This window comes from Nerophis ophidion, linkage group LG22 (genome assembly GCF_033978795.1).
Source record: "Nerophis ophidion isolate RoL-2023_Sa linkage group LG22, RoL_Noph_v1.0, whole genome shotgun sequence".
NCBI classification, from domain to species: domain Eukaryota; kingdom Metazoa; phylum Chordata; class Actinopteri; order Syngnathiformes; family Syngnathidae; genus Nerophis; species Nerophis ophidion.
In genome coordinates, this window is record NC_084632.1 from 24,415,970 (window position 1) to 24,440,602 (window position 24,633).

Here is a 24,633-nt window from a genome sequence, read left to right on the forward strand (position 1 = left end):
ACTCTACCGGAAGTAGCAGACAATGACGTCACATGTTTGATGGCTCCTCACATATTCACATTGTTTTTAATGGGAGCCTCCAACAAAAAGTGTTATTCGGACCGAGAAAACGACAATTTCCCCATTAATTTGAGCGAGGATGAAAGATTTGTGCTTGAGAATATTGATAGCGACGACTAGGAAAAAAAAAAAAACGCGATTGCATTGGGACGGATTCCGATGTTTTTAGACACATTTACTAGGATAATTCTGGGAAATCCCTTATCTTTATATTGTGTTGCTAGTGTTTTAGTGAGTTTAATATTACCTTATAGTCGGAAGGGTGTCTCCACGGACGTCTTGACACGCGCAGTGTCTCAGGGAAGTCGACGGCTGCTCAGCATTTCTCCAGTAAGAACTGACTTTTTAACCTCAATTTTCTCACCGAAACCTGCTGGTTGACATGTGGTCGAGATCCATGTCCGCTTGAACGCGCTCTGATCCATAGGAAAGTTTAATCTCCAGGAATTTTAAACAAGGAATCACCGTGTTTGTGTGGCTAAAGGCTAAATCTTCCCAAGTCCATCTTTTTACTGTGACTCCTCCAATATTAATTGAACAAATTGCAAAAGATTCAGCAACACAGATCTTCAAAATACTGTGTAATTATGCCGTTAAAGTAGACGACTTTTAGCTGTGTGTGCGCAGCGCTTATACTTCCTAAAAACCCGTGACATCACGCGTACACGTCCTCATTACACAACGTTTTCAAGAAAAAAGTCCCAGGAAATTTAAAATTGCAATTAAGTAAACTAAAAAGGCTGTATTAGCATGTGTTGCAATGTTAATATTCCATCATTGATATATAAACTATCAGACTGCGTGGTGGGTAGTAGTGGGTTTCAGTAGGCCTTTGAAGTGCCCTCTTTGGGGATTGTATTAGAAATCCCCCCTGGATTCATGAACTTAATTCTAAACATTCTTCACAAAAAAAGAAATCTTCAACATCAATAATTATGGTACATGTCCACAAAGATTCTAGTTGTCAACACTGAAAATTGCATTGTTGCATTTCTTCTCACAGTTTATAAACTTAAATTCATATTTTGTTGAAGTATTATTCAATAAATATATTTATAAAGGATGTTAGAATTTTCACTATTTTTTAAATCTTTTTTAAAAAAAGCTCACGTACCCTTTGGCATACCTTCAAGTACCCCCATTTGAGAACCGCTGCCCTAGGGTTCGATCGAAACCAGGTTAAGAACCAGGGCTTTAATTACAACAATTACTTTGATACTACGTTTTTTCCAATGATGGCAAAAAAAAACTTGTTTTAACATTAAGTAGTTAATGTAATTACGTTGAAGTAGACTACACGAGAAAAAGTCTCTGTTGCATCAGCACCACGTCACTGCGTGCTGGTTATCTGTTGCGACAGGCTGCCTATAATCCATCATGCGTTGCCGTGTAGCGTCAAAGACATCACGTGACTGCCAAGACACCAGCGGAATAAACACGTCCCACTTTGTGACGTCACGGGTGGCGTGGCCGGTGCTTAGCTTTAGTCGGGAGCGCGCCTGCTCGCAATCTCCAGAGCTGTGTGCGTGTGCGAGCGAGCCAAGTGTGGAGTGGACTGTCCGCTGCGAGGAAGAAGAAGAAGAAGAAATTAAAACCTACCCAGCCGGACAAACTGCTCCTCCAGTCGCCTTGCTGCCTTTTTCTTCATCCCGAAACAACCAACTCTGAATTTTAACTAAATATGTCTAACATCGTCTGCTGTCAAACGCCTCAGGTAAGATATAATTCACAGATAAACGCTGTTTAATGTAGTAAAACCATTCAAAATGGATATTTAGTGATGGACAATAGATGGCAATGGCTGTCTCACCACCATCGGCTGGAAACTGCTGGAAATGGCCCGGCTTTTTTTTTTTTTTTTGCCTCCACCGCCGACAATGTCGCACATTGAGAGTATTCCTTGTTTTAATCTCCTCTCGCCGGCCGAATGTTCCAGAGCCGCCATTATCGGACAAAGTGTCATATTTGACATCGTGTCTTCGTTAGCTAGCGTGTGAGTCTCGTGGCTGCCATTGTAGCCACGCGCAGCAGGCGGGAACTGGAATGCTGTCGCTAGCACAAAAATGCTAAGCCGGCACCTCCATCTCCTCCCGCTCTTTTGTAAATGTAAATGTGGAATGTTTTAATGGCGCGCTTGGGAGTCTCCCCTAATGGCGGCACACGGCCAAGCCTATACAGGCCCCGGTATTATCCTTTGGCAGAGGACCGCGAAGGACATTGTGACTAATATGTTAACAAGCTGTCGTTCCCCCTAATGTGTAACACCACTTCATGTGTTTCTTCCAATGTCGTCATATTTACACACATTTTAAATACACCCGCTCTATGGTCAAGGCATTATTACAGGGATGTCCAAAGTGCGGCCCGGTGGCCAATTGTGGCCCGCAGAGCAATTTTTATTGGCCTGCGAGTCACGACACATTCTATAGATCAGGGGTCAGCAACCTTTACCACTCAAAGAGCCTATTTGACCCGTTTCACGAAATAATGGGAGCCGCAACCACTCTCGCTGATATCTGCTGATGGTCACTCAGATAACAATAATAAGGGCCTACTATGAAGCCATTGCCTTTGACACCTTCTACAACATGTACAAACAGCTTGCCGGCTCAGTAACATGTTGTACGTGGTTTCCGCTGATACACATACACGACTGCAAGCCGTATACTCAACAGCCATACAGGTTACACTGACGGTTGTGATATAAACAACTTTAACACTCTTACTAATGCGCCACACTGTGAACCCATACCAAACAAGATTGACAAATATATTTCGGGAGAACACCCTTACAGTAACACAACATAAACGCAACATAACAATTACCAAGAATCCCAAGCATCCATGACGCGTCCAGGCGTCAGTTGAGGTGGGCGGGGTTGGGGGCGCGGGGTGTATATATTGCCTGTGCGTCATGGATGCTTGGGATTCTGGGTAATTATTATGTTGTTTTACTGTGAGGATGTTCTCCCGAAATGTGTTTGTCATTCTTGTTTGGTCTGGGTTCACAGTGTGGCACATATTAGTAAGAGTGTTAAAGTTATTTATATCACAACCGTCAGTGTAACCTGTATGGCTGTTGACTATATGCCTTGCAATCTCGTACTGTGATAATAGAAGCAGCGAAATGCATGTGTCCAGCCGGCACGCAGATAGCATGGCGTAAAGGGTGGGCGATGATATGTTGTAAAAGACGTTAAAAGTAAAGCCATCACGGCACGCCCTCAATATTGTAGTCCGAGTGACAATCGGAGTATGTAAACCCCGGGTGATGTCCGGGAGAAGCACCAAAATCCGGAAACCCCCCCGAAACGATCGGGGGGGTCGGCGATTATGCAGCTGAGCCATGTGCAGCTGAGCTGCATCAGAGTGGCCAAAGAGCTGCATGCGGCTGACCCCTGCTATAGACAAACTAAAGAGGTTTCAAATTACAACAAAAAACAATGAAAAATTAAGTGGGACTGAAACCCCCCAAAAATGGGACCTGAAAACCGAAATGGCCGACAACCTGAGCATCTTACTGCATGAGGTCTTTGATGATTTACGTGTCTCATGTCATAATGAAAACTTGTTCAAATTTCTTGTGAGACATATGTTTCTGAGTCTATTAAAACCCTCAAAAGCGGTCCAGTTGAATGTATAATAGCAACATTAGTAAATACCAGCTTACTTTAGAGCACAGTTAAAATAAATACAAATAAAAACATTAAAATAATCAGGTGGCGACTTGTGGAGGCTGTACGCCGCCTTCTGCCCGAATGCAGCCTACATAGTCTCCAGCGATCCCAAAAAGGGCCAAGCAGTAAAAAATGGATTAGGCTCCAGCGACCCCAAAAAGGGACAAGCAGTAGAAAATGGAAGGATGGATGAATGATTTTACTGCTCTGTTATCTATAACACAAAGCTAAGATGTATAAGTGTTTTTCAAATGTTAGCATATGTTTACCTACATTGTTTTGGTTTGAGTATTTTTCATATACAAAATGTATAAAAGTGGCCCCCGCATCCTTCAATTTTTCTCTGTAGCCCTCGCTGGAAAATGTTTGGACACCTCTGCATTATTAGGTCAATGTGCATTTCTGCACTGTTGTGTTGTAGATGGTTATTGTAGTAATTTTTAATTTATCTCCATTTTGAAAACATTATATAGTCTGTTGTAATCTTTCCTTTCTACTGAAACGCTGTCCTATTGAGAAGTGCTGAATTAATTTTGTTTTTTAGTATTTACCTCCCTTTTACATTTTTGCTACATTGCATACACTGTTCAATTGATGCAATACATCTTCCATTAAAGCTGGGCGACATTTTGCAGTAGACCATCCTCACCAGTGGAGGAAGCTCTATATATAGCAGGAGTTGTTGTAAGCACAATACCAATGGGCGCAATTTGCAAAATGCGCAGCCGCATTTTGCAAATTTAACGTCAAATCAAAATCAAATCAAGTTTTTATTGGATTCATCACTATACAGTGTACATCCACGACTAAACTACTACCACAACTTGGTTTACTATTTATAAAATATAATAATGTAGGGTTACCTGGAAGTTGAAATAGCCCACCCGGCCTGAATCCACACTTCCCTCGCCAAACACCTTCGTTTCCCAACCCTCACGCTTGGATAAATAGGCCTTGATGCCATCTACGCAGTGTTGGGAAACTGTTAGATCGCGTCCAAATTTGAAAAGTGCGCGAGATTGGTGAAATGCTTAGAACAGAGTGTCGAGGCAAAACTCATTCTCATCGCGCGCCACATCGCAGTCGTTGAATCTCAAACCGGGGCCGCTTCATGATATGAAGTAGTTCCTACAGGACTTGCCGATGTTGCGCAAATTAAACCAAATTGTGCAAGGCCATGCCCAACTTTGCCCAATCCCTGCAATATTCCTGTTCATTTTGGCCAATCGTTGATATTTTTGGCAATCAATTTTGTCTATGCACCACTCAAACCCAACCAATCAAACGTCTCCCTCCATCCACCGGTGGCGATTTTGCCACAACTTTTTGAAAACGCTGTAGTGATAGCGTGCATTTTAAGGCACAACTGTCACAAAAAGTCCCCAAAATACTGGAGGGACTGATTATTACACAATTGCCCCTTCGTTTAATAATCCTTATTGACCAACTAACTGATGCAAAATCTGTAATCAGAAGGCAAAATTACAGGCAGATACTTTACTTCCGCTATTGTAGAATTTAATTTGAAAATAGTTTTCAGTGGAAAAAATAAGATTGGACTGTCTTTTATCAATCTGTTTGGATAGGAACTACATTTGTATGCATTAATTTAGATTAGATAGTACTTATTTATATCTTCAGGAGAATTCTTTCAGGAAAATTAAAATTTAGTTTTCTATCAGAATTGAAATACGTTAATCAAGAAAATTTACACATTTCCAGGCTTTCACAGGTAGGCCTGATGTGGCCATGAGTTTTGTCACCTGTACCTTTTGTGCTTAAGTATAATGGAAACATTGAATTATTGTCCTTTGTTCTCATTTATATTGCGTCGTTATCAAAAATGCAGCTATTATTTATTAATAGGTAGGGGACTGAATCACCTTTGGGGTCGCGGTGGAAATGGATGGATGGACTGAATCGCCTGACATTTTTTCATAGTATATGTTGTTCCCTTGTCATTGTGTAGGCATATACATCACTTTTGCCTTGTCATAGTGCAGGGGTGTCAAATTCGTTTTGAGGGCCACTTCGCAGTTGTGTGGCCCGCATGTAACAGTGAATAATTTATGAATATAAGTATAAAAATTCGCCTCATGATATTATTTCACAATCTCTTATGCATTTGGTTATTATATCTTTTAATATACACAGTGACTATAAAAACTGGCAGCTCAGTGGCCAGAAATTTACCACTAAATTTACAGTGTTTTTTACAGCATGTTACTGTGTATAGAAAAATGGTTTCACTGTTGTTTTCTAGTTTTTCTACCGTAAAATCTAATGTAATTTTTAGTGTACAATTTAATGGATTACTTGCTTTGAAATCATTAGTTAAGCAGATATTGAAATGTCTCAATTTAATGGATAACTTGCTTTGAAATCATTAGATAAGCAGATATTGAAATGTCTTTAATGCTAAATGTTAGATATATTTATTGCATGGTCAGATATTAAAAGTTTAAAACATGCAATTGCATGTCACACAGTACATGTTTTATTTCTGTCCAAATTTAGAAAAAGAGATACCCGGTACATTTAGTGAAAAAAGATTAAGTACTTTAACGGGAACGATTTCCAGGCTTTCATGGGCCACATAAAATTATGTGTTGAGCCAGATATGGCCCCCAGGCCTTTAGTTTGGACACCTGTCTAATAGTGAGTAACTGCCCGCATAGCAATTTCTTCAGTATTTTAAACACATCACTTATGTAAGGGTCAGTTTGCCTAAAGTGATAAATGTACACAAGGTTTCTTTGTATAAGCAAACACCAATGCAAGGATAATTTATGCTGTAAGTGTGGGTGTTGCTGGAAAGATGAGCGGAGCAAGTCAACAGACTGCGATGTTGGAATCAGCTATGCAAAGGAGTGCGGAAAATAAGACTTTACAAGTCGTTCCTGAAAGTAGTTGTGTAATCAGCCAAAACTGGGTCACTGTTCCCACTGACCACACACAGACTGGAAGAATTATAGCTTTTGTTGCCAATGCTGCCGTACATGTGGTTTTGTGGATTACAAAGAGACTACTGTAATTGCTGTGCCCGGCCGGGGTGGATAGGTTTCCCCTGTAAAAATGTTAACACTTGTTATTTTTATTCGTCTCCACAGTATTCAATCAGTTTGTCAACACCAAGACAATTTTCTGATATTTCCTCTTATAAAATTGCATTTGGACTTGAATCTAGAATGCTGAAAGTAAGGCTACCCAGGAAGGCCACTTGGGGTGTGGTTACTCTTTCAGATTGTCAGCTGTTGAAGTCTATCTTGCGTTGGTTTTTTGAATAATAATTTAATCAGTCCTAGAAAGAAAAAAACATTCTGAGAGAATCTGTTGGATTTTCAGAATAGTTTTTTTTGTCTACAGTAAATTCATCAAATTAGACCTTTTATATCATGTAGTGGCACTGACACATGTTGTGTCCTTTTATAGGTCAACCCTTTTAGTGATTGTTCTATAGGGTGGAGCCAGCTAAAGGGGCTTGTCTTTAAAGTTGCGCAGAGGGACTTGCTTGTGAGTGAGATAAGCCCAGCCTGATGCCATGAGGCGGAATAAAAACACTTGCCTGGCCTGGCAGGACCAATCAGCAGGTGTAAAGAAAAGGATTATATGATATTATTTTATATACTGTATGTGATGACAGCTGTGGATTCTTTGTGACTTTTGGAAATGCAGCATTTTTAATTTGCTCTCTTTTAAACGGGACAATTTTATAAAGTGGACATTTTAGAGATGCGGTCCTGTCACATGTTTGACTGATGAAAGATGAGGGAGAGCATTGTACTTTGTTTTCTTGAGCGTACGTCTTTCACAATTTCCTTTAAGATTCCGAGTACATCAATTTAAAAATAATATGCTCCCTTTCAGTTATCTTACTGTCTCTCCTTTCTCTCCCAGGTTATAATGTATGACCAACACAGAATAAGAACATCTCTATAGCCAACGGGTTCCCGAGGACTTGATTGCAGTCTCTTCAAGCCTGATAGTTTGCTGGGGTCGAAGCCCTCCCTCTCCCTTCTGCTGCCGCCTGTGTTGTCAACTGGCATTTCTTCCGACACCTTTCCCATCCCACTCCTTGGGTGAAGTCTACTTGGCCTGTTAACAATTCTACTTTTTGAATTGGCACGATCCATGAATTGAACTTCTACTAGGTAAGATTATGACTAATGCACATTTTAGGCACTAAATCTTTACTCAATGAACTACTAGGTAAGATTATGACTAATGCACATTTTAGGTACTAAATCTTTACTCAATGAATAAATCCGGCTGAGTTATAGCATTTTATACTAATGATGGCGCTCATGTCACATACATCGTCATTTACGTATTTGTGTAAGTCTAAAAATAATACAATTAATTAAAAAAATTGTTTTTGATCTTTTTACCAGGCATACTACCCAAATTCAGCCAAAATGATTCCGAATGGTTATCTGATCTTTGAGGATGAGAGTTTTCTGGATTCCACGGTGGCTAAAATGAACGCTCTGAGAAAGAGTGGTCAGTTCTGCGACGTTAGACTGCAGGTATGATCTAAATGCAAACCCACACCACCACGAGCCGGTGCACCTTTTTTACACTCCTTGACACTGCGGACTGCTGAGTCACTGAAACATAAGAGCTCATTAGTGAGGGGTTTCAGATGGGGTTTGGAACTGATATGTATGAGGTTGGGATTTTCAGTTTCAGCACATCAATCAAGAGTTGACAGGATGTATGTGTTAATTTTTACATATTTGTTTCAAGCCCAGTTTAGACTTGCTGTATTACAGGAAACTAGAAAAGATTACTGTGGAATGTTGGCTCCTCTTGTTTTGTTATCTCAAGTTTGACAATGTGGGCCTTCCGTTTTATTTTGAGCAAGCTTGGCACATGTGATTATACTGCCATTTGGGGCCGTCTGATAGCAAAAATAAAAAATATACCTTAAATGTCAGACTGATCTTAAATCTGGATTTTTTTGTCTTTTGTCATCTCACTTAACACATTTTCTCAGGAATTGTATCCTGTTTGGACAAAAATACACAATGGACCTTTGATGGAACTAGAAGCTTAATGAGAGTAACCTGGTGCAAATAATGCCTTACAATAAATATGTTGACAAGTAGTTGAACATTCCTGAAATAGGGTACATTTGAAGTGGCTTTTCTACATATGTAAATACACTGCTCAGTTGAAGTTTCTTAAAATACAGTACATTTAAATTGACTGTTCTACACATGTGCATATACACTGCTCAGCTGAAGTTTCTAAAATACTGACTGAAATGTTTTGAACCCTGTAAGAAAACAGTCTGTACTGTCCAAGGTCAAAAAGTGTGTTTAAATTAAACATACATTTTTTTATAACCAGGTATGTGGTCATGAGTTGATGGCCCATCGTGCTGTGCTGGCTTGCTGCAGTCCATATTTGTTTGAAATCTTCAACAGTGACATTGAACCCCATGGAGTGTCTCATGTCACTTTTGAGGACTTGGACCCAGAGGCTGTGGAGATCTTGCTTAACTATGCCTACACCGCCCAGTTAGTAGTTGCCTTCTCACTTGACCTTACGTTTCTCTTCATTTGTCACCCTACACCATCTTTAACCTGATTTACAACATGTTCTGTGTATAACCCAGGCTTAAGGCGGACAAGGGCCTTGTCAAGGATGTTTACTCTGCAGCTAAAAGGTTCAAGATGGAGCGAGTCAAGCAGGTTGAATTTCAGTATTTTGCTGAGACATTTTGTTTTAAATTCGTATCAATGCACAAATTGAAGTGCTAAGAACTCCACATTTTCTAATCCTCAGATTTGTGGTGACTACCTGCTGTCTAAAATGGAGTCCCAGAATGCCATTTCTTTTCGCAACTTTGCCAGCTCAATGGGAGATGCAAGAGTTTTGGCCAAAGTGGACGCCTACATCCAAGATCACTTACTGGAAGTGTCCGAACAGGAGGACTTCCTCAAACTTCCCCGCCTCAAGGTAAAATATTTGTTGTTTTCATGCTTGCTTTGTTTTGTTCTTACAGGTCAGTTCACGTGTTGGAAGGGATTTCTTGTGTGTGTGCGGGGTGTGGGGTGGGGGGTTGGGTATGCAATCACTCTGAAGGGGGGGGTCTTTTTTGGTTAAGTACGATTGTCCTGATGTAACTATTATTGGAGCCTTGAATAATGGCCGATATTGATCCGATGAGATATCTGCAAAAATCATACATTTATTATTTTGTTGTGTGGAATGTTAGAAAAGGCTTGATCTGGTGAATTAGTCAAACATACAAGGGTAGGTGTGGAGAAACACCAATTTATTTATTATTGTCTGCAATGGACATATGCTGCCTTTTTAAGTAATTTTTTTGGTGACATTTAGTGGCCACAATAATTCATTGAAAGATAAGGACACATTTGTTACTGGATAGTCTTAATACGCTTATGCATCGGAGACTTTGTATTTGTAAAGTCACTTGTTTATGTTGAGAAATGTCGTGTTTTAGACTGCAATATTGTTCAATTAAGGACACTTATTATGAATGTCTAGCTCGTGTGCTCTTGTGTGTTTAGATGTTGTACAGCCCATAGCCTACCGTGTTTACGTTTTGTATATTGCTTTTTTTTTAAATCAGAGTAAAAACATACCATGTGTGCTTATTAGAGGACATTTAGCTGTTAACTGGCTGTCCAGGATTGGTTGAATCGGAGCTTATGGTAGATTTTAGATGCAATCCGAATCCGACTTTTAACTGATACAAATATTGGAACGAGAGACCCCTAGTTACAAGCATGTCTTAAGAATGTGCATCCCAGCTGCCCAAACATCTTCAATGTTGTCTCCATTTCTGACTGACTTATTCTCGTCTACCTCTGTCGCTGAATTACGATTCAGTAGTCTTAACGTTGACTAACACCGGATAATCTTTTGTATTTTTACTGTTCTGGCTTCAACCAGATTAACAACACTTGTGACGTTGTGCCTTTTAGAAAAGAAATGTTGCACTAAAGGCATTTATGTTGGCAGGTTGCAGCGTCTTGGCTTACCAATTGTGGAACACTCGAAACCATGCACTTGACTTGTTCAATTGTGTTTTAATACATTAACTCAGCATTGTACCATTAGTACATCATTTTATATTCAAATAATCAAAATAAGGATGTATGGAAGTCCTGTCCATAGTTTTAAGTTCCTGTTCTCCTGCACACATTTTAACTAAACTCCACTTCTACTCTGTTCACAGTTGGAAGTAATACTAGAAGACAACCTGACTCTTCCCAGCAATGGCAAGCTTTACTCAAAGGTGCTCAACTGGGTGCAGCGGAGCATTTGGGAGAACGGAGATCAACTGGACCATCTCATGGAGGAGGTCAGTACCACAGTGAGCCGTTTGAACTCGGGCTGATTTTCATCCTTCCCCTACCCCTCCTTCTGACTCCTGTTTTTGACATTAAGAAGTCATGGGAGCTGATAGAAATAGCATGCTGTTGTCATGCTTCTATGTCAGGATTGTTCTTTTTTCCTCTGATTTGTTGAGGTTTTTGCAGTAAGAAACTGTATGCCTGAACCATGCCACAAATTAGAGGTGAGCCCAAAAGAGCCCCTGTTTGCTCTTGTTTTATTTTTTTTTGTTTCCATTCTCATTATGGGTTGTGGGTGATATTTCTTACAACCCCATCTAAGTATTACAGTGCTCTTCTCCTGTGAAACACAGAGAAAAGATTCTTGAAGGTTTGACCCTTTATTCATCTGTTTCACTGCCACTTGACTATCTGCACAGGTGCGTGTTTGTTGCTCCAGAACTAACAGGCACTCCTCCCCGTTGATTTATCTCTCCTGTAGGTTAATTTGCAGCAGCAAGGGACCAGACTGAAGAGCCGGGACTGAGCCACCAGGGTAATGAGTCAGAGAAAAGAGAGGTGTGCTACTGCCTCTCAGCAGCCTCTCTTTGCAGCCAAGCAACACTGTGCTCCCATCTGTCCATGCCTATTGCACACATGCTTCACATTTTTAACTGTCAAGTCTTTCAATGCCTTTTTACCACGCAAAATACAACCCACATTTAACAAACCAATCGGATTAGGCACCAGAAAAAGGCATTGGTTTATATTTGCCTCCAAGAAATCAAAAGATTTTTTTTTTTTTTTCAACCCCTCCATTTAAAAAAACAAACAAAACAAACCCTTTTGGTACATTTTCTTGACGTACCTTGTAAAGTGGGTAACTATTGAAGATGCAAGGAGAATTTCTAAAATGCTGACTACAGCTGCAGTGCACTATTATGTCATCTGTATTTGACTGCTTAGTGTTGCTGCTATCACAATGAGCAGCTCCTTCAGCTGGAGGACTGGTTTCGAAGCAGCAGACTAAATGAAGGGGCATGTGTAGCCCCTTTCGATTCTTCACGGAAGATCTTGCTGAACGGAGTGTGTCATGCTTCACCCACCCTTCTTTGTTTTTAGATGCAATTTAGGGAGATCCCTTGGCCAGGCACCTTCTTGGGCTCAAACGTTAAATCTGCTCCGTGCCTCGGCTGCAATCTTTTAGGGAAACTCTTTGTCCAAGCACCTGAAGTTGAAGGACTATGTCCTTTTTTCCTCCTCTTGACAGCACTGCCCTCTTCTAATCCCCTTTATGCAGGGGTTTAATGTATGTTGCCATGGAGACAGCCACATGGGTGTGTTGTTCCTGTTTGTCTTTCAGGTGCAATTGCTGTACTACTCACCTGACCATAAGCTGGTGGATGGAGGGCTGATGATTGAGGGGCACACTGTGGTGTTTGGTGGCGAGGAGGACCACCTTCAGTTTGTGCAGGTACTGACAAGTGTGTGCCCAGCTTCACTGCAGTGAATCCTAGCCACATTGTGTCTGCAGTTGTTTAGCTTATGCTTGGCCATTCAAGAACTAGAACACGGCCTGTGTTCATGAAACACTTCTACACAGCCACTACATAAACAATGAGAGCTGGACTATAATGTCTCAGCCTGCATTTAATGAGATTTTCTTAGTAATGACTGCAAATATGCCAGTGCTTTGTCATGGAAGACTAGTCTTTGACTGCAGTGCAGCATTGCTGTTGTCAGGTGGTTTGGGGTTAGTTAATGTGGGTCCGCAGTAGACAAGCTTGATCGGGAGTAGGCACTGGTGTGGTTAGTTGGTGCTGGGCATCGGTTGGGCCTGTGGCGTGTGTGTGGAGCGAGCTTGGCTGCTGTAGCTGCGCTGTGCTCTTGCAGAAGAAGCCAGTACGAGAGAGTACCCAGAGACAGATGAGCTGCAGTTCCTCGGGAAGCCTTTCACCCTCCAACCAAGCGGCAAATGCTCCCAAACAGACCACCAGGAGAGAGTGGAAGTACATTGCCTCCGAGAAAACCACAAGTAAGCATCTTTAACTTCTGAAGTGACACAAGGAGAGATGGGACACAAATATTAAAGCTAACGTCGCTTGCCATCTATAACAATATTTCATCTTCTCGCAGACAACACCTACCTGTGTCTGGCTGTGCTGGATGGTGTGTTGTGTGTGATCTTCGTGCACGGCCGCAGCAGCCCCCAGACCTCCCCCTCTGCCACCCCCTGTCTGATGAAAAGCCTCAGTTTTGAGGCCCAGCCTGAGGAGCTGGAAGAGCACCCTTTGTCACCCATGCATTATGCTCGCTCCGGCCTGGGCACCGCATCGCTCAACTCCAGGCTCATCGCAGCAGGTGTGTACACACAGTCTGTATTGATGGAGCATTGTAGGTACTGTGGTGTCTCGGCTTTTTCAAAAACATTTTTACCAAAAGCGATTTTCAGTTGTTTGGTCAAACATTGCCCGTAACAAACTAATCTGTCTCACAATCGAGTGCTCAAACAAATTAATCTCACACGACTGACCGCAAATAACCCACCATGCACAATATGTTAGGATGTGATGATGAAGGCAATGTGTAGGGAAAACTGCAGCTAAAGGGTGTAAGGTGTCCCATATGGTTCAGCATATGCTGTGTAATCACCTAGCTTTACACATCAACGTAAAGGTAAGACAAACGTGTTAAATTATGTTATAGGCAAGTTACTTAATGAATAATTGAGTCGGTATAGAGTCAAATATAAAAGACTCACTTACAGTCAATAGAATAGCGTTGTTAGTTCAGTGTAAAAAAACGCAAGTTACTCTTTTTCAACCTGAACCTATCAGGAGCTTGTAGAATAACAACACTATTCCACAGGATTACTAATTATGCGCATTCAACTTCTTAACACTGCATAAAACAGATTATTAAAAATGAATAAATAGGCATGTATGACAATAACACATGAGTTTTCCCTTTAGTCTTAATATAGTACAATTATTACTTTATTTTGTACTAATCTTACAAAGTTATTTGATTGATATTATTGCAGATTTTAAATCTCAAAGAAATGTCAGATTTTAAAATTTTTTTGTGAAATTAATGAATGTGATTATTACAGACTTTGTTGCATACACAGAACAGAAACCGATTCAACAAAATAACATCACAGAACTGAAACTAAAAAAGTTACCAAAGTAAACCCTGCGAGTTGTGAGTGACAGCACATTAAATAAGGTGACAACACTATTGAGTTCACCATCAAACGTGGAAGTACAACGGTGGTGTTGGTGTCGTGCTCGCCAAGGTTTTTAATAAAGTTAAAAGTGATGTTAAATGTTGGTTCAGTTTTTTGTACATGAAACTTATAATTGTATGAAAGATGTTTTGTGTTGGTATGTTTGTGTCTCTGGAGTGTATTCATTGGATTGACATTTAAAAAGGGAAATAGTGCTTCTCTCTATTTTTGAATTCTTTCTGATTTGCAGGCGGCTACAACCGGGAGGAATGTCTGAGGACTGTGGAGTGTTACGACCCCAAAGAAGACTGCTGGACCTTCATGGCTCCTATGAGAACCCCAAGAGCTCGTTTCCAGATGACTGTGCTTATGGTACTCCCTGCTCTTTACCTCCCTTGCGCCAGCGTGTGACAACACCATGTGACATCAATGCTGCGTTCAGGGCCAGCTGTACGTGATCGGCGGCTCCAACGGACATTCCGATGAGCTGAGCTGCGGGGAAACATACGATCCGCACGCCAACGAGTGGGTTCAAGTGCCAGAGCTCAGGACCAACCGCTGCAATGCAGGTGGGCGTGTCTGACTTGTTAAAGCAACAAAGCGTGGAGCGCCTATCTAATGAATTTCTCATTGAAGGCGTCTGCTCCTTGAACGACCAGCTGTACGTTGTTGGAGGGTCGGACCCTTGTGGGCAGAAAGGACTGAAGAACTGCGATGCTTTTGACCCAGTGAACAAAACCTGGTCCAACTGTGCCCCCCTCAACATCAGTAGGGGACCTCACTACTATTCCCCCTCACGCTTGTGGTAAAATGGCTTCTAATAGGGTTTTTAACTTTGTTTTCAGGGCGGCACCAGGCTGCGGTGTGTGAGTTGGACGGTTTTATGTATGTGATCGGAGGGGCGGAGTCATGGAACTGCTTGAACACTGTGGAGCGCTACAACCCCGAGAACAACACCTGGAGCCTGATCGCACCAATGAATGTGGCTCGCAGGGGGGCAGCTGTGGCCGTCGCTGCCGGTAAGCCCACCCCTCAAAGTGCACGCATGGCGAAATCACCAAATATGCTGACTCTGCACTCCTGACTATTCAGGAAAACTCTTTGTGGTCGGCGGTTTCGACGGCTCCCGCGCGCTGCGCTGCGTGGAGGCGTACGACCCGGCTCGCAACGAGTGGAGGATGCTGGGCGGCATGACCACGTCTCGCAGCAACGCGGGCGTGGCCATGCTGGGCAACACCATCTATGCCGTGGGTGGCTTCGACGGAAACGACTTCCTGAACACGATGGAGGTGTACAACCCCGAGGTGGACGAGTGGACCGACTGCACCAAGTCCCCTTCCCCCCTCCCAGAGTGAAGGGTTAGGAAGTTTCACTGCTTCTTGGCCTTTCTCCAAACTAACAGGCTTAGTGATGTAATCAGTGTTTCGTGATGTACCTTGTGTGTGTGTGTGTGTGTGTGTGTGTGTGTGTGTGTGTGTGTGTGTGTGTGTGTGTGTGTGTGTGTGTGAGGATATGAGTGCTTGTTTGGGTGGGAGGGATAAGGTTTCGACAAGGGGTCTTCAGTGAAGACTAGCTTATATTTAGTGGGGGGGGGGATCTTGTTGCCCACAGCAACATGAATGAAGCAGTTTCATATTGCGTGCATTGTTCTACGTGCTGTAAATATTGTTTGTTACTCATTCTTGTCATATGCCAACATTTACTACACACTTAGTGCTTTTCTTTAAAGTTTTATCACTTTGGAAGGTTTTCAGATGAGCTACTTACTACTGGTCACATACGAAAGAGTGGATTTGAAGCCTTACTCACTGTGCAACTTCATTAACACCTGGAAAAAACCTGAGTGCGTCTGTGTGGCATTTTAAACCAGCTGGATTGCGTTTTTGAATCTGAAATAATGGCCTTTTTATATTTTTATACACAGCACATTTCTCCAATTAGTAGCAGACAGCTAAAGTCAGTAAATCTAACCAGTGCCAGTTTTTAGTCGAGTTGTAATTTGCACATCACACACGCACAAGCCAGCTTCTGCTAACCAAACATTACTTTGTGATGTCATTCATGTGTGTAGATGCAGTTTTGCTGAACATCCTCCTGTGTCAAGCATTGTAGATTTTTTTTTCTGGAAGTCAAGAATGAGATTCACATTTGTAATATTTCTTAATAAATCATTTAAATTGAATTTTTGTGTCTGGGGAGTGCAATGTGTCTTAAGAGTCCAATCCAATCAATTTTTTTTGTATAGCACATTGGAAACATTTTTTTTGTTTAAAAGTGCTGCACAACAATATTAAAAACTATTCAAATATTCTTCGCTTCACCAATGACTGAATAAAAACAAAAAATAAATATAAAATCTCCGCCAATAAATATTAAACAATTTTAAAGGGTAAAACCAATTAAAACAGTAAAGAGAAATCTTTTTTTTTTTTTTAAACTCAGGACCCCACAACTCATGTAGTGTTAAAAGACAGAATAAAAGTGGGTCTTGAGACGAGACTTAAAACACTGTAGGAACAGTGTGAACATGGAGGGAAAGAGTGTTTTAAAGCTTAGGGCCGACCACAGAGAAGACCCTGTCTCCCCTGGTTTTAGGTCTGGTCTTGGGCACCACAAGCTGGAGCTGGCTCTCGCTAGTATCCATAAAGTAGGCACTACAAAACCGTCAACAAAATGGCAGCAGCCCTTCTTAAATCTTATTTATAGCACCTTGCTTCTTGAAAGGTCAGGTCACGTCTGATCTTCCACGTCCGCCGCTTTTGTCAAGAGGACACTAAGCCACGAGTTTCCTGCTCACAGATCACGAAATGAAACTTGCCTGTGCAGATGACTTCTGCATGACCTCACACATGTTCAATTAGCATTCTTTACTTCATGTGACTTCACCTTGCCACGCTACATTTATGTTGGGGGATACTTGTTAACACAAACATGGTGCTGCTTCAGAGTTGAGTTGATACACAAAACCTCTAAACCAGGGGTCTCAAACTCAATTTACCTGGGGGCCACTGAATGCAGAAACTGGGTGAGGCTGGGCCGCAAGAAAAGATAAATTAAAAAATCTAATTTGTCCCAATTTTCACCCGGCCGACATTATTAAAGGCTGCACTGCCTTTAACGTCCTCTACAACAGTGGTTCTCAACCTTTTTTCAGTGATGTACCCCCTGTGAACATTTTTTTCAATTCAAGTACCCTCTAATCAGAGCAAAGCATTTTTGGTTGGAAAAAAAGAGATAAATAAGTAAAATACATCATTATGTCATCAGTTTCTGATTTATTACACTGTTATACAATTTAATATACAATATTGTATAATTTACATTGTACAATATTGCTCATTTGTAGTGGTCTTTCTTGATCTATTTGGAAAAAAGATATAAAAATGACAAAAAAAACTTGTTGAAAAATAAACAAGTGATTCAATTATAAATAAAGATTTCTACACATAGAAGTAATCATCAACTTAAAGTGCCCTCTTTGGGGATTGTAATAGAAATCCATCTGGATTCATCAACTTCATTCTAAACATTTCTTCACAAAAAAAAAGAAATCTTTAAAATCAATATTTATGGAACATGTCCACAAAAAAATCTGTCAACACTGAATATTGCATTGTTGCATTTCTTTTCACAGTTTGTGAACTTTCATTCATATTTTGTTGAAGTGTTATCCAATAAATATATGTATTAAGTATTTATGACTGAATAGGCGCCAGCGACCCCAAAAGGGAATAAGCGGTAGAAAAGGGATGGATGGATTTATGACTGACTGCTATTTTTTAGAATGTTATTGATAAATCTCACTTAACCCTTGGTATACCTTCACGTAACGTACCATCAATAAAATAACTACCGTTATACAACACGTCATTGCGCACATAACACAACTAAAGTGACAGCTCCAAATCATGATGTGCGAGACTTGTACAAAACTTTAGTGGCTGCAAGACGTACTTGGTCAACTGCCATACAGGTCACACTGAGGGTGGCCGTATAAACAACTTTAACACTGTTACAAATATGCGCCACACTTTGAACCCACACCAAACAAGAATGACAAACACATTTTGAGAGAACATCCGCATCCTAACACAACTTAAACACAAGAGAACAAATACCCAGAACACCTTGCAGTCCTAACTCTCCCGGGCTACAGTATACACTACCTCAACCGACGCAAGTAGGGAGGGTGGGGTGGTGTGTATTGTAGCCCAGAAGAGATAGGGCGCATGGGATTCAGGGTATTTGTTCTATTGAGTTTATGTTGTATTACGGGGCAAATGTTCTCCTGAAATGTGTTTGTCATTCTTGTTTGGTGTGGGTTCACAGTCTGGCACATATTTGTAACAGTGTTAAAGTTTTTTTTACGGCCACCCTCAGTGTGACCTTTGTGGCTGTTGACCAAATATGTCTTGCAGCATCACACATGCGCACTGCTCAGCCCAATGTAACATTCAATTAGGCTTGCACGCTGTCTGTACAGGATTCAGAGGGCGTCAAAAAAAGATTAATCGCGGCACCCCCTGAGTAATGCTGACTGAGTAAAATTCTGCAGGGATTACCAGAGAATGGATACCCTGATAATAAGGGGACTACCGTGAAAATTGCGAACGTTGGGGAAGTATGACGCTGTCAAGTTCCATTCATGTTAAACTCGCGGGCCGCACATCCATTAAATTGTCATATCAAAGTGCGGGCCGCACAATAACATCTCGCGGGCCGCATGTTTGAGACCCCTGCTCTAAACCAACCATGTAGTGGATGGTGTACTTGACTGTTTTGACAGCATTGCTGGCCTTCAACAAATTAGTGAAATGAACCTCACTTCCTCCTGCGTGACGTTTGATGCTGCAGGCTGTGTGCCAGTGTGGCGTCACCAGCAGGGTCCGCATTAATCCCCTCATTTCCATTCAGACACCTGCACCTAATTCAATTAGCCTGGATCACTCAAACAGCGTACTGTACTGCGGTCTACAAATAAGAAACTACATGTGGATATATATATATGTATATATATATATATATATATATATATATATATATATATATATATATACATACATACATACACATGTATAAAAACAGTACAGGCCAAAAGTTTGCACACACCTCATTCAATGTGTTTTCTTTATTTTCATGAACACATGTGGAGTTATGTACTTAACAAAAAAAGATAAAATAACTGAAAACATGGTTTATATTCTGCTTTCTTCAAACTAGCCACCCTTTGCTCTGATTAGTGTATTACTGTTATATTGTTATTCCCATTGTTTTTATTCTTTTTGTAATATTTCTCTATTTTGTTTCCTTTTAAACCCCCATTATTTACTTTTTTCTTTAAATTGATCTCAACTCTGTACACTGCTGCTGGAATTTTAATTTTCCTGAAGGAACTTTCCTGAAGGAATCAATAAAGTACTATCTATCTATCTATCTATCTAGTGCTTTGCACACTCTTGGCATTCTCTCCATGAGCTTCAAGAGGTAGTCAACTGAAATGGTTTTTCCCTTCAAAGGTGTGCCTTATCAGGGTTGATTAGTGGAATTTCTTGCTTTATCAATGAAGTTGGAAAAAGGTCTGTCGAAACTTTTGGCCTGTACTGTATATATCATACTATATATATATATATATATATAGATGCTACCTCAGTATAAGCATTTAAGTCTCACCTTAAAAATTCATCTGTATACTCTAGCCTTTAAATAGACCTCCTTTTTAGACCAGTTGATCTGCCGCTTCTTTTCTTTTTTTCTCCTATGTCCCCCCCTCCCTTGTGGAGGGGGGTCCGGTCCGATGACCATGGATGAAGTACTGGCTGTCCAGAGTCGAGACCCAGGATGGACCGCTCGCCTGTGTATCGGTTGGGGACATCTCTACGCTGCTGATCAGCCTCCGCTTGGGATGGTTTCCTGTGGACGGGACTCTCGCTGCTGTCTTGGATCCGCTTTGAACTGAACTCTCGCGGCTGTGTTGGAGCCACTATGGATTGAATTTTCACAGTATCATGTTAGACCCGCTCGACATCCATTGCTTTCGGTCCCCCAGAGGAGGGGGTCCTCTCCAAGGTTTTGTCATAGTCAGCATTGTCACTGGCGTCCCACTGGATGTGAATTCTCCCTGCCCACTGGGTGTGAGTTTTCCTTCCCCTTTTGTGGGTTCTTCCGAGGATGTCGTAGTCGTAATGGTTTGTACAGTCCTTTGAGACATTTGTGATTTAGGGCTATATAAATAAACATTGATTGAATGATATATAAATATATACACACACACACGCATATTATATACATGTTTATATACATTTATATAGATATATAATATATACATTATATATACAATACTTATATTACAGATATATATACAATACATTTATATATATACATATGTATACACACACACGTACAAACATATGTATGTATGTATTTATACATACACATGTGTGTATATACACACATATATATATATATATATATACACACACAGTGGGGCAAATAAGTATTTAGTCAGCCACCGATTGTGCAAGTTCTCCCACTTAAAATGATGACAGAGGTCTGTAATTTTCATCATAGGTACACTTCAACTGTGAGAGACAGAATGTGAAAAAAAAATCCAGGAATTCAGAATTAAGAATTTTAAAGAATTTATTTGTAAATTATGGTGGAAAATAAGTATTTGGTCAACCATTCAAAGCTCTCACTGATGGAAGGAGGTTTTGGCTCAAAATCATTCTTTCCTTAACACGGATCAATCGTCCTGTCCCCTAGGAAGACAAACAGCCCCAAAGCATGATGTTTCCACCCCCATGCTTCACAGTAGGTATGGTGCTCTAGGGATGCAAGTCAGTATTCTTCTTCCTCCAAACACGACGAGTTGAGTTTATACCAAAAAGTTCTATTTTGGTTTCATCTGACCACATGACATTCTCCCAATCCTCTGCTGTATCATCCATGTATCCATTTTGGTATAAACTCAACTCGTCGTGATTGGAGGAAGAAGAATACTGAGATGCATCCCTAGAGCACCATTCCTACTGTGAAGCATGGTGGTGGAAACATCATGCTTTGGGGCTGTTTTTCTGCTAAGGGGACAGGATAATTGATCCGTGTTAAGGAAAGAATGAATGGGGCCATGTATCGTGAGATTTTGAGCCAAAACCTCCTTCCATCAGTGAGAGCTTTGAAAGGTTGACCAAATACTTATTTTCCACCATAATTTACAAATAAATTCTTAAAAATTCCTATAATGTGAATTCCTGGATTTTTTTTTCACATTCTGTCTCTCACAGTTGAAGTGTACCTAAAATGAAAATTACAGACCTCTGACATCATTTTAAGTGGGAGAACTTGCACAATCGGTGGCTGACTAAATACTTGTCTGCCCCACTGTATGTATATGTATATATATATATATATATATATATATATATATATATATATATATATATATACACATATATATATATATACACACACATATGGATAAAATGTTAACACCCCCAGTGTTAAAAAATATATATATACATAAAAATAATTGAGGTCAATGGTGCAACTTCTGGTGGACTATGTGACTTGTGGAATAATCCAAATCTGTCAGAGGTGGGTCATGTGTTCGGGCAACAGGACTGAATGAAAACCTAAGAACACGTCTAAAGTCTGATTTTTAACTTAATTTTGTTTTTTAGGTAAAAGAAAAAAAAAAAGATATTTTTCTGATGTTTAAGGTAGTGTATATTATTATTTTAAATTGTATTAATTGAATTTGCAGTCTCAGCTTCCTTACAGAATAATACAATACACTGAATAGTATTATTATTATGCATTATATTATTATTGCTATGAAAGATAAAATCAACTGTATTGTATACAGTTAATTTTATCCTGCATTTGATTTACTAGGGACATACATGTGGTGGACGTGCAGAGAACTACAGTGCATATATAAAGGATATGCTGTTTAAATTATAATAACCTGGTCAAAAAAACATGTAAAACATGTACAATTTAGTTGAAAAAGAGTTGGTGGGCGGCCGTTGGTGGACTCGGCTTTCTTGGTTGCTTTGTTGGGCCTGCTCTTGTCTCTGGCCATGCTCCCCCCACCCCAGTAGACACTGGCATGGAACACAGCAGAGGCCACCACAGTGTATATGTTTTTTTTGTTATTGTTTTATTTTTGTGGCTGTGTGTGGAAGTAGCTGGTTGCATCAGCTCTGCTTTTTAATGCCTTTAATGTTCTTTGATGTTTCCCTCTTACACACATGTTTTTTATGAGTGCTATGGCTATGAGTTTTTTCCCATTGGCCTCAGTCTGGACCGCCTCTCCAGGTGCCCAGGCTTACACTGATTCTTTTTTTTTCTCCCCCCCGTCCCCAGCGGTAACCTGTTTCTCACCTATTTTTTCTAAGGGGTGCCAAGAATTGGCAGACCCGTCAGCGATCCTGTTCTGTCTCCCTGTAATGTTTGTCTGCTCTTGAATGGGATTGTGCTGAAAATGTTAATTATTCCTCTGGGATTATTAAAGTATGTCTGATTCTGATTTAAATAATATATACTGTCATAATAATATTGTGGAAAACAATTGTGATTTGTGTTGAGCGATATGCCATTTTGGTTAATTGCAAACTACGGAACTAATAAAAAAGGATGAATAATTTTGATTGCAAATGTTATTGATTACAGAAAAGCGCATATGGACAAGTTTACCCTCACTTGCTTCCAAAAAGACTTCACACTTGTTTATAACAAACACATTTCAATATAAACAAAATGATTTCATAGGATGTTAATATTATAAGAACGACACAAAAGCAAAACAATGTTAAAAAGTTAGTTTTTTTCAATCATAAAATAGCTCTAAAATGCTACTTTAAGGTATAACACATGTGCAACAGCAGCATTATCAACAAAGAACTGTAAAAAAATACAATACATAAAACTGATATTTCACATTCACATGGTCTAAGAAGCATGAAATAAATAATACAACTTCAATATAAGCTTTACTTTGAAAAACCTTTAAAAAAGTATCTCACAGCCCTTTTATTACAGTATATCTTCTCAATGGACACCTAGAGGAATTACACTAAATGAAGAGTAGTCAGTGTACAGCTTGTATAGCAGTATACGGACTTACTACACACAGAAAATAAGTCAACACAAAGTCAATATTTACTAAATAGCTAGCAAGATACTTGTGCACGAGTGCTGCCGGTACAGGGTAGCTACAGTTCAACGTGGGAAACACCAGTTGACTGGTTTTCAGTGGATAACAACTCTATACTGCTATATAAGCTGTACGCTGACTACTTTAAAGTGTATCCAAGACTCACTTTTACAGTAGTATTCCTTGAGAAGATATAATAGTTAAATTGTGAGGGGTAGTACTCACTTTGCACCCAAGCTGGGATAGGCTCCAGCTTCCCTGTAGTCACCCACAGGACTAAGTGGTACATATGAAGGATGAATGGAAGAGCTCTAACCTTGGTTTACTCCTGTTCCCGAGTGGGAACGCGGAAACCGTTAACGTGGTTTAGCCTGGTTGTGGCGTAGAAGGTCTACATGTTTATGGTGACCAGCTGACCCGTGGTCTGAAGACAATGGTCCAGGGCTTCCTTAAGCTCTGTCAACTGGTTGACTCCAACTCGCAGTTTCTCCCTGGGAACACAATGAAGTCAATGTGAGACACACACACATCAAATCCTGCAAAAAGTCGAATTATTTTATTTTTTAATGCATCTTGATTTGTATTATGATTTTTGAGAAACACTTCTTGAAATAAACACAACTATAAAGTCATACTGTACAATTCTTCTTCTAGGCCCATCTTACTAGAAAAGCAGTTGCATGTTTACCATGATTTGAGTAACGTGGACCTTAAACAAGTTGAAAAACGTATTTGGGTGTTAAAATTTAGTGGTCAATTGTACGGAATATGTACTGTACTGTGCAATCTACTAATAAAAGTTTCAATCAATCAATCAAATGTGTGAATGCTGAAAAGATAAGGCCAAACTGAAATGCTAACAGGTAGCACGCTAGCCAGATAGCACCAGGTAAACAAAAATATGACATTTAGGTATATATATCTACAAAATGAGTGACAAATGCTAACATTAAACATCCGTCAGGTACTAAAACATATGACTCTTCAGAGTATACCTGTAAAAGTGCTATCATGCTAATGTTAACAAGCTTACAGTGAGCATGCTTCAAGTGCCAAAATACCAGTTAGCATGTGTCAAATACAAATACATACAACGAAGTCAAAAGAGCTAAAAAAAGAAGATAGCATGCTAACATTAGTATGCTAATATTAGCATTATGTGCCAAATTATTTGACACTGAGTTGTACCTGCAAAATAGGCTT

At 40.2% G+C, this 24,633-nt stretch overlaps 2 protein-coding genes across 6 annotated transcripts in view; one reads left to right on the forward strand and one right to left on the reverse strand.

Moving 5' to 3' along the window:
- The first annotated feature begins 1,547 nt into the window (after positions 1 to 1,547).
- On the forward strand, positions 1,548 to 16,455 carry ivns1abpa (influenza virus NS1A binding protein a). The gene is made up of 15 exons (XM_061883573.1): positions 1,548 to 1,774; positions 7,635 to 7,888; positions 8,129 to 8,263; positions 9,090 to 9,259; positions 9,358 to 9,433; positions 9,528 to 9,701; positions 10,948 to 11,073; positions 12,408 to 12,518; positions 12,938 to 13,079; positions 13,181 to 13,405; positions 14,524 to 14,645; positions 14,716 to 14,842; positions 14,910 to 15,041; positions 15,119 to 15,292; positions 15,366 to 16,455. The coding sequence occupies exons 3-15, from the start codon at positions 8,153 to 8,155 to the stop codon at positions 15,626 to 15,628; spliced, it is 1,953 nt and encodes a 650-aa protein (XP_061739557.1). The 5' UTR covers positions 1,548 to 1,774; positions 7,635 to 7,888; positions 8,129 to 8,152; the 3' UTR covers positions 15,629 to 16,455.
- Positions 16,456 to 17,543: 1,088 nt separating this feature from the next.
- swt1 (SWT1 RNA endoribonuclease homolog) overlaps positions 17,544 to 24,633 on the reverse strand; it is an 83,743-nt gene continuing 76,653 nt past the window's right edge. For 4 of the 5 annotated variants that reach the window (XM_061883576.1, XM_061883577.1, XM_061883574.1 and 1 more), the window contains one exon: positions 23,086 to 23,921. In XM_061883576.1, the coding sequence (XP_061739560.1) occupies positions 23,822 to 23,921 (100 nt within the window). In that variant the 3' untranslated portion in view covers positions 23,086 to 23,821. Of the gene's footprint in view, positions 17,634 to 23,085; positions 23,922 to 24,633 lie in introns of those variants that run through there. The other variant, XR_009803699.1, reaches the window with a different exon arrangement.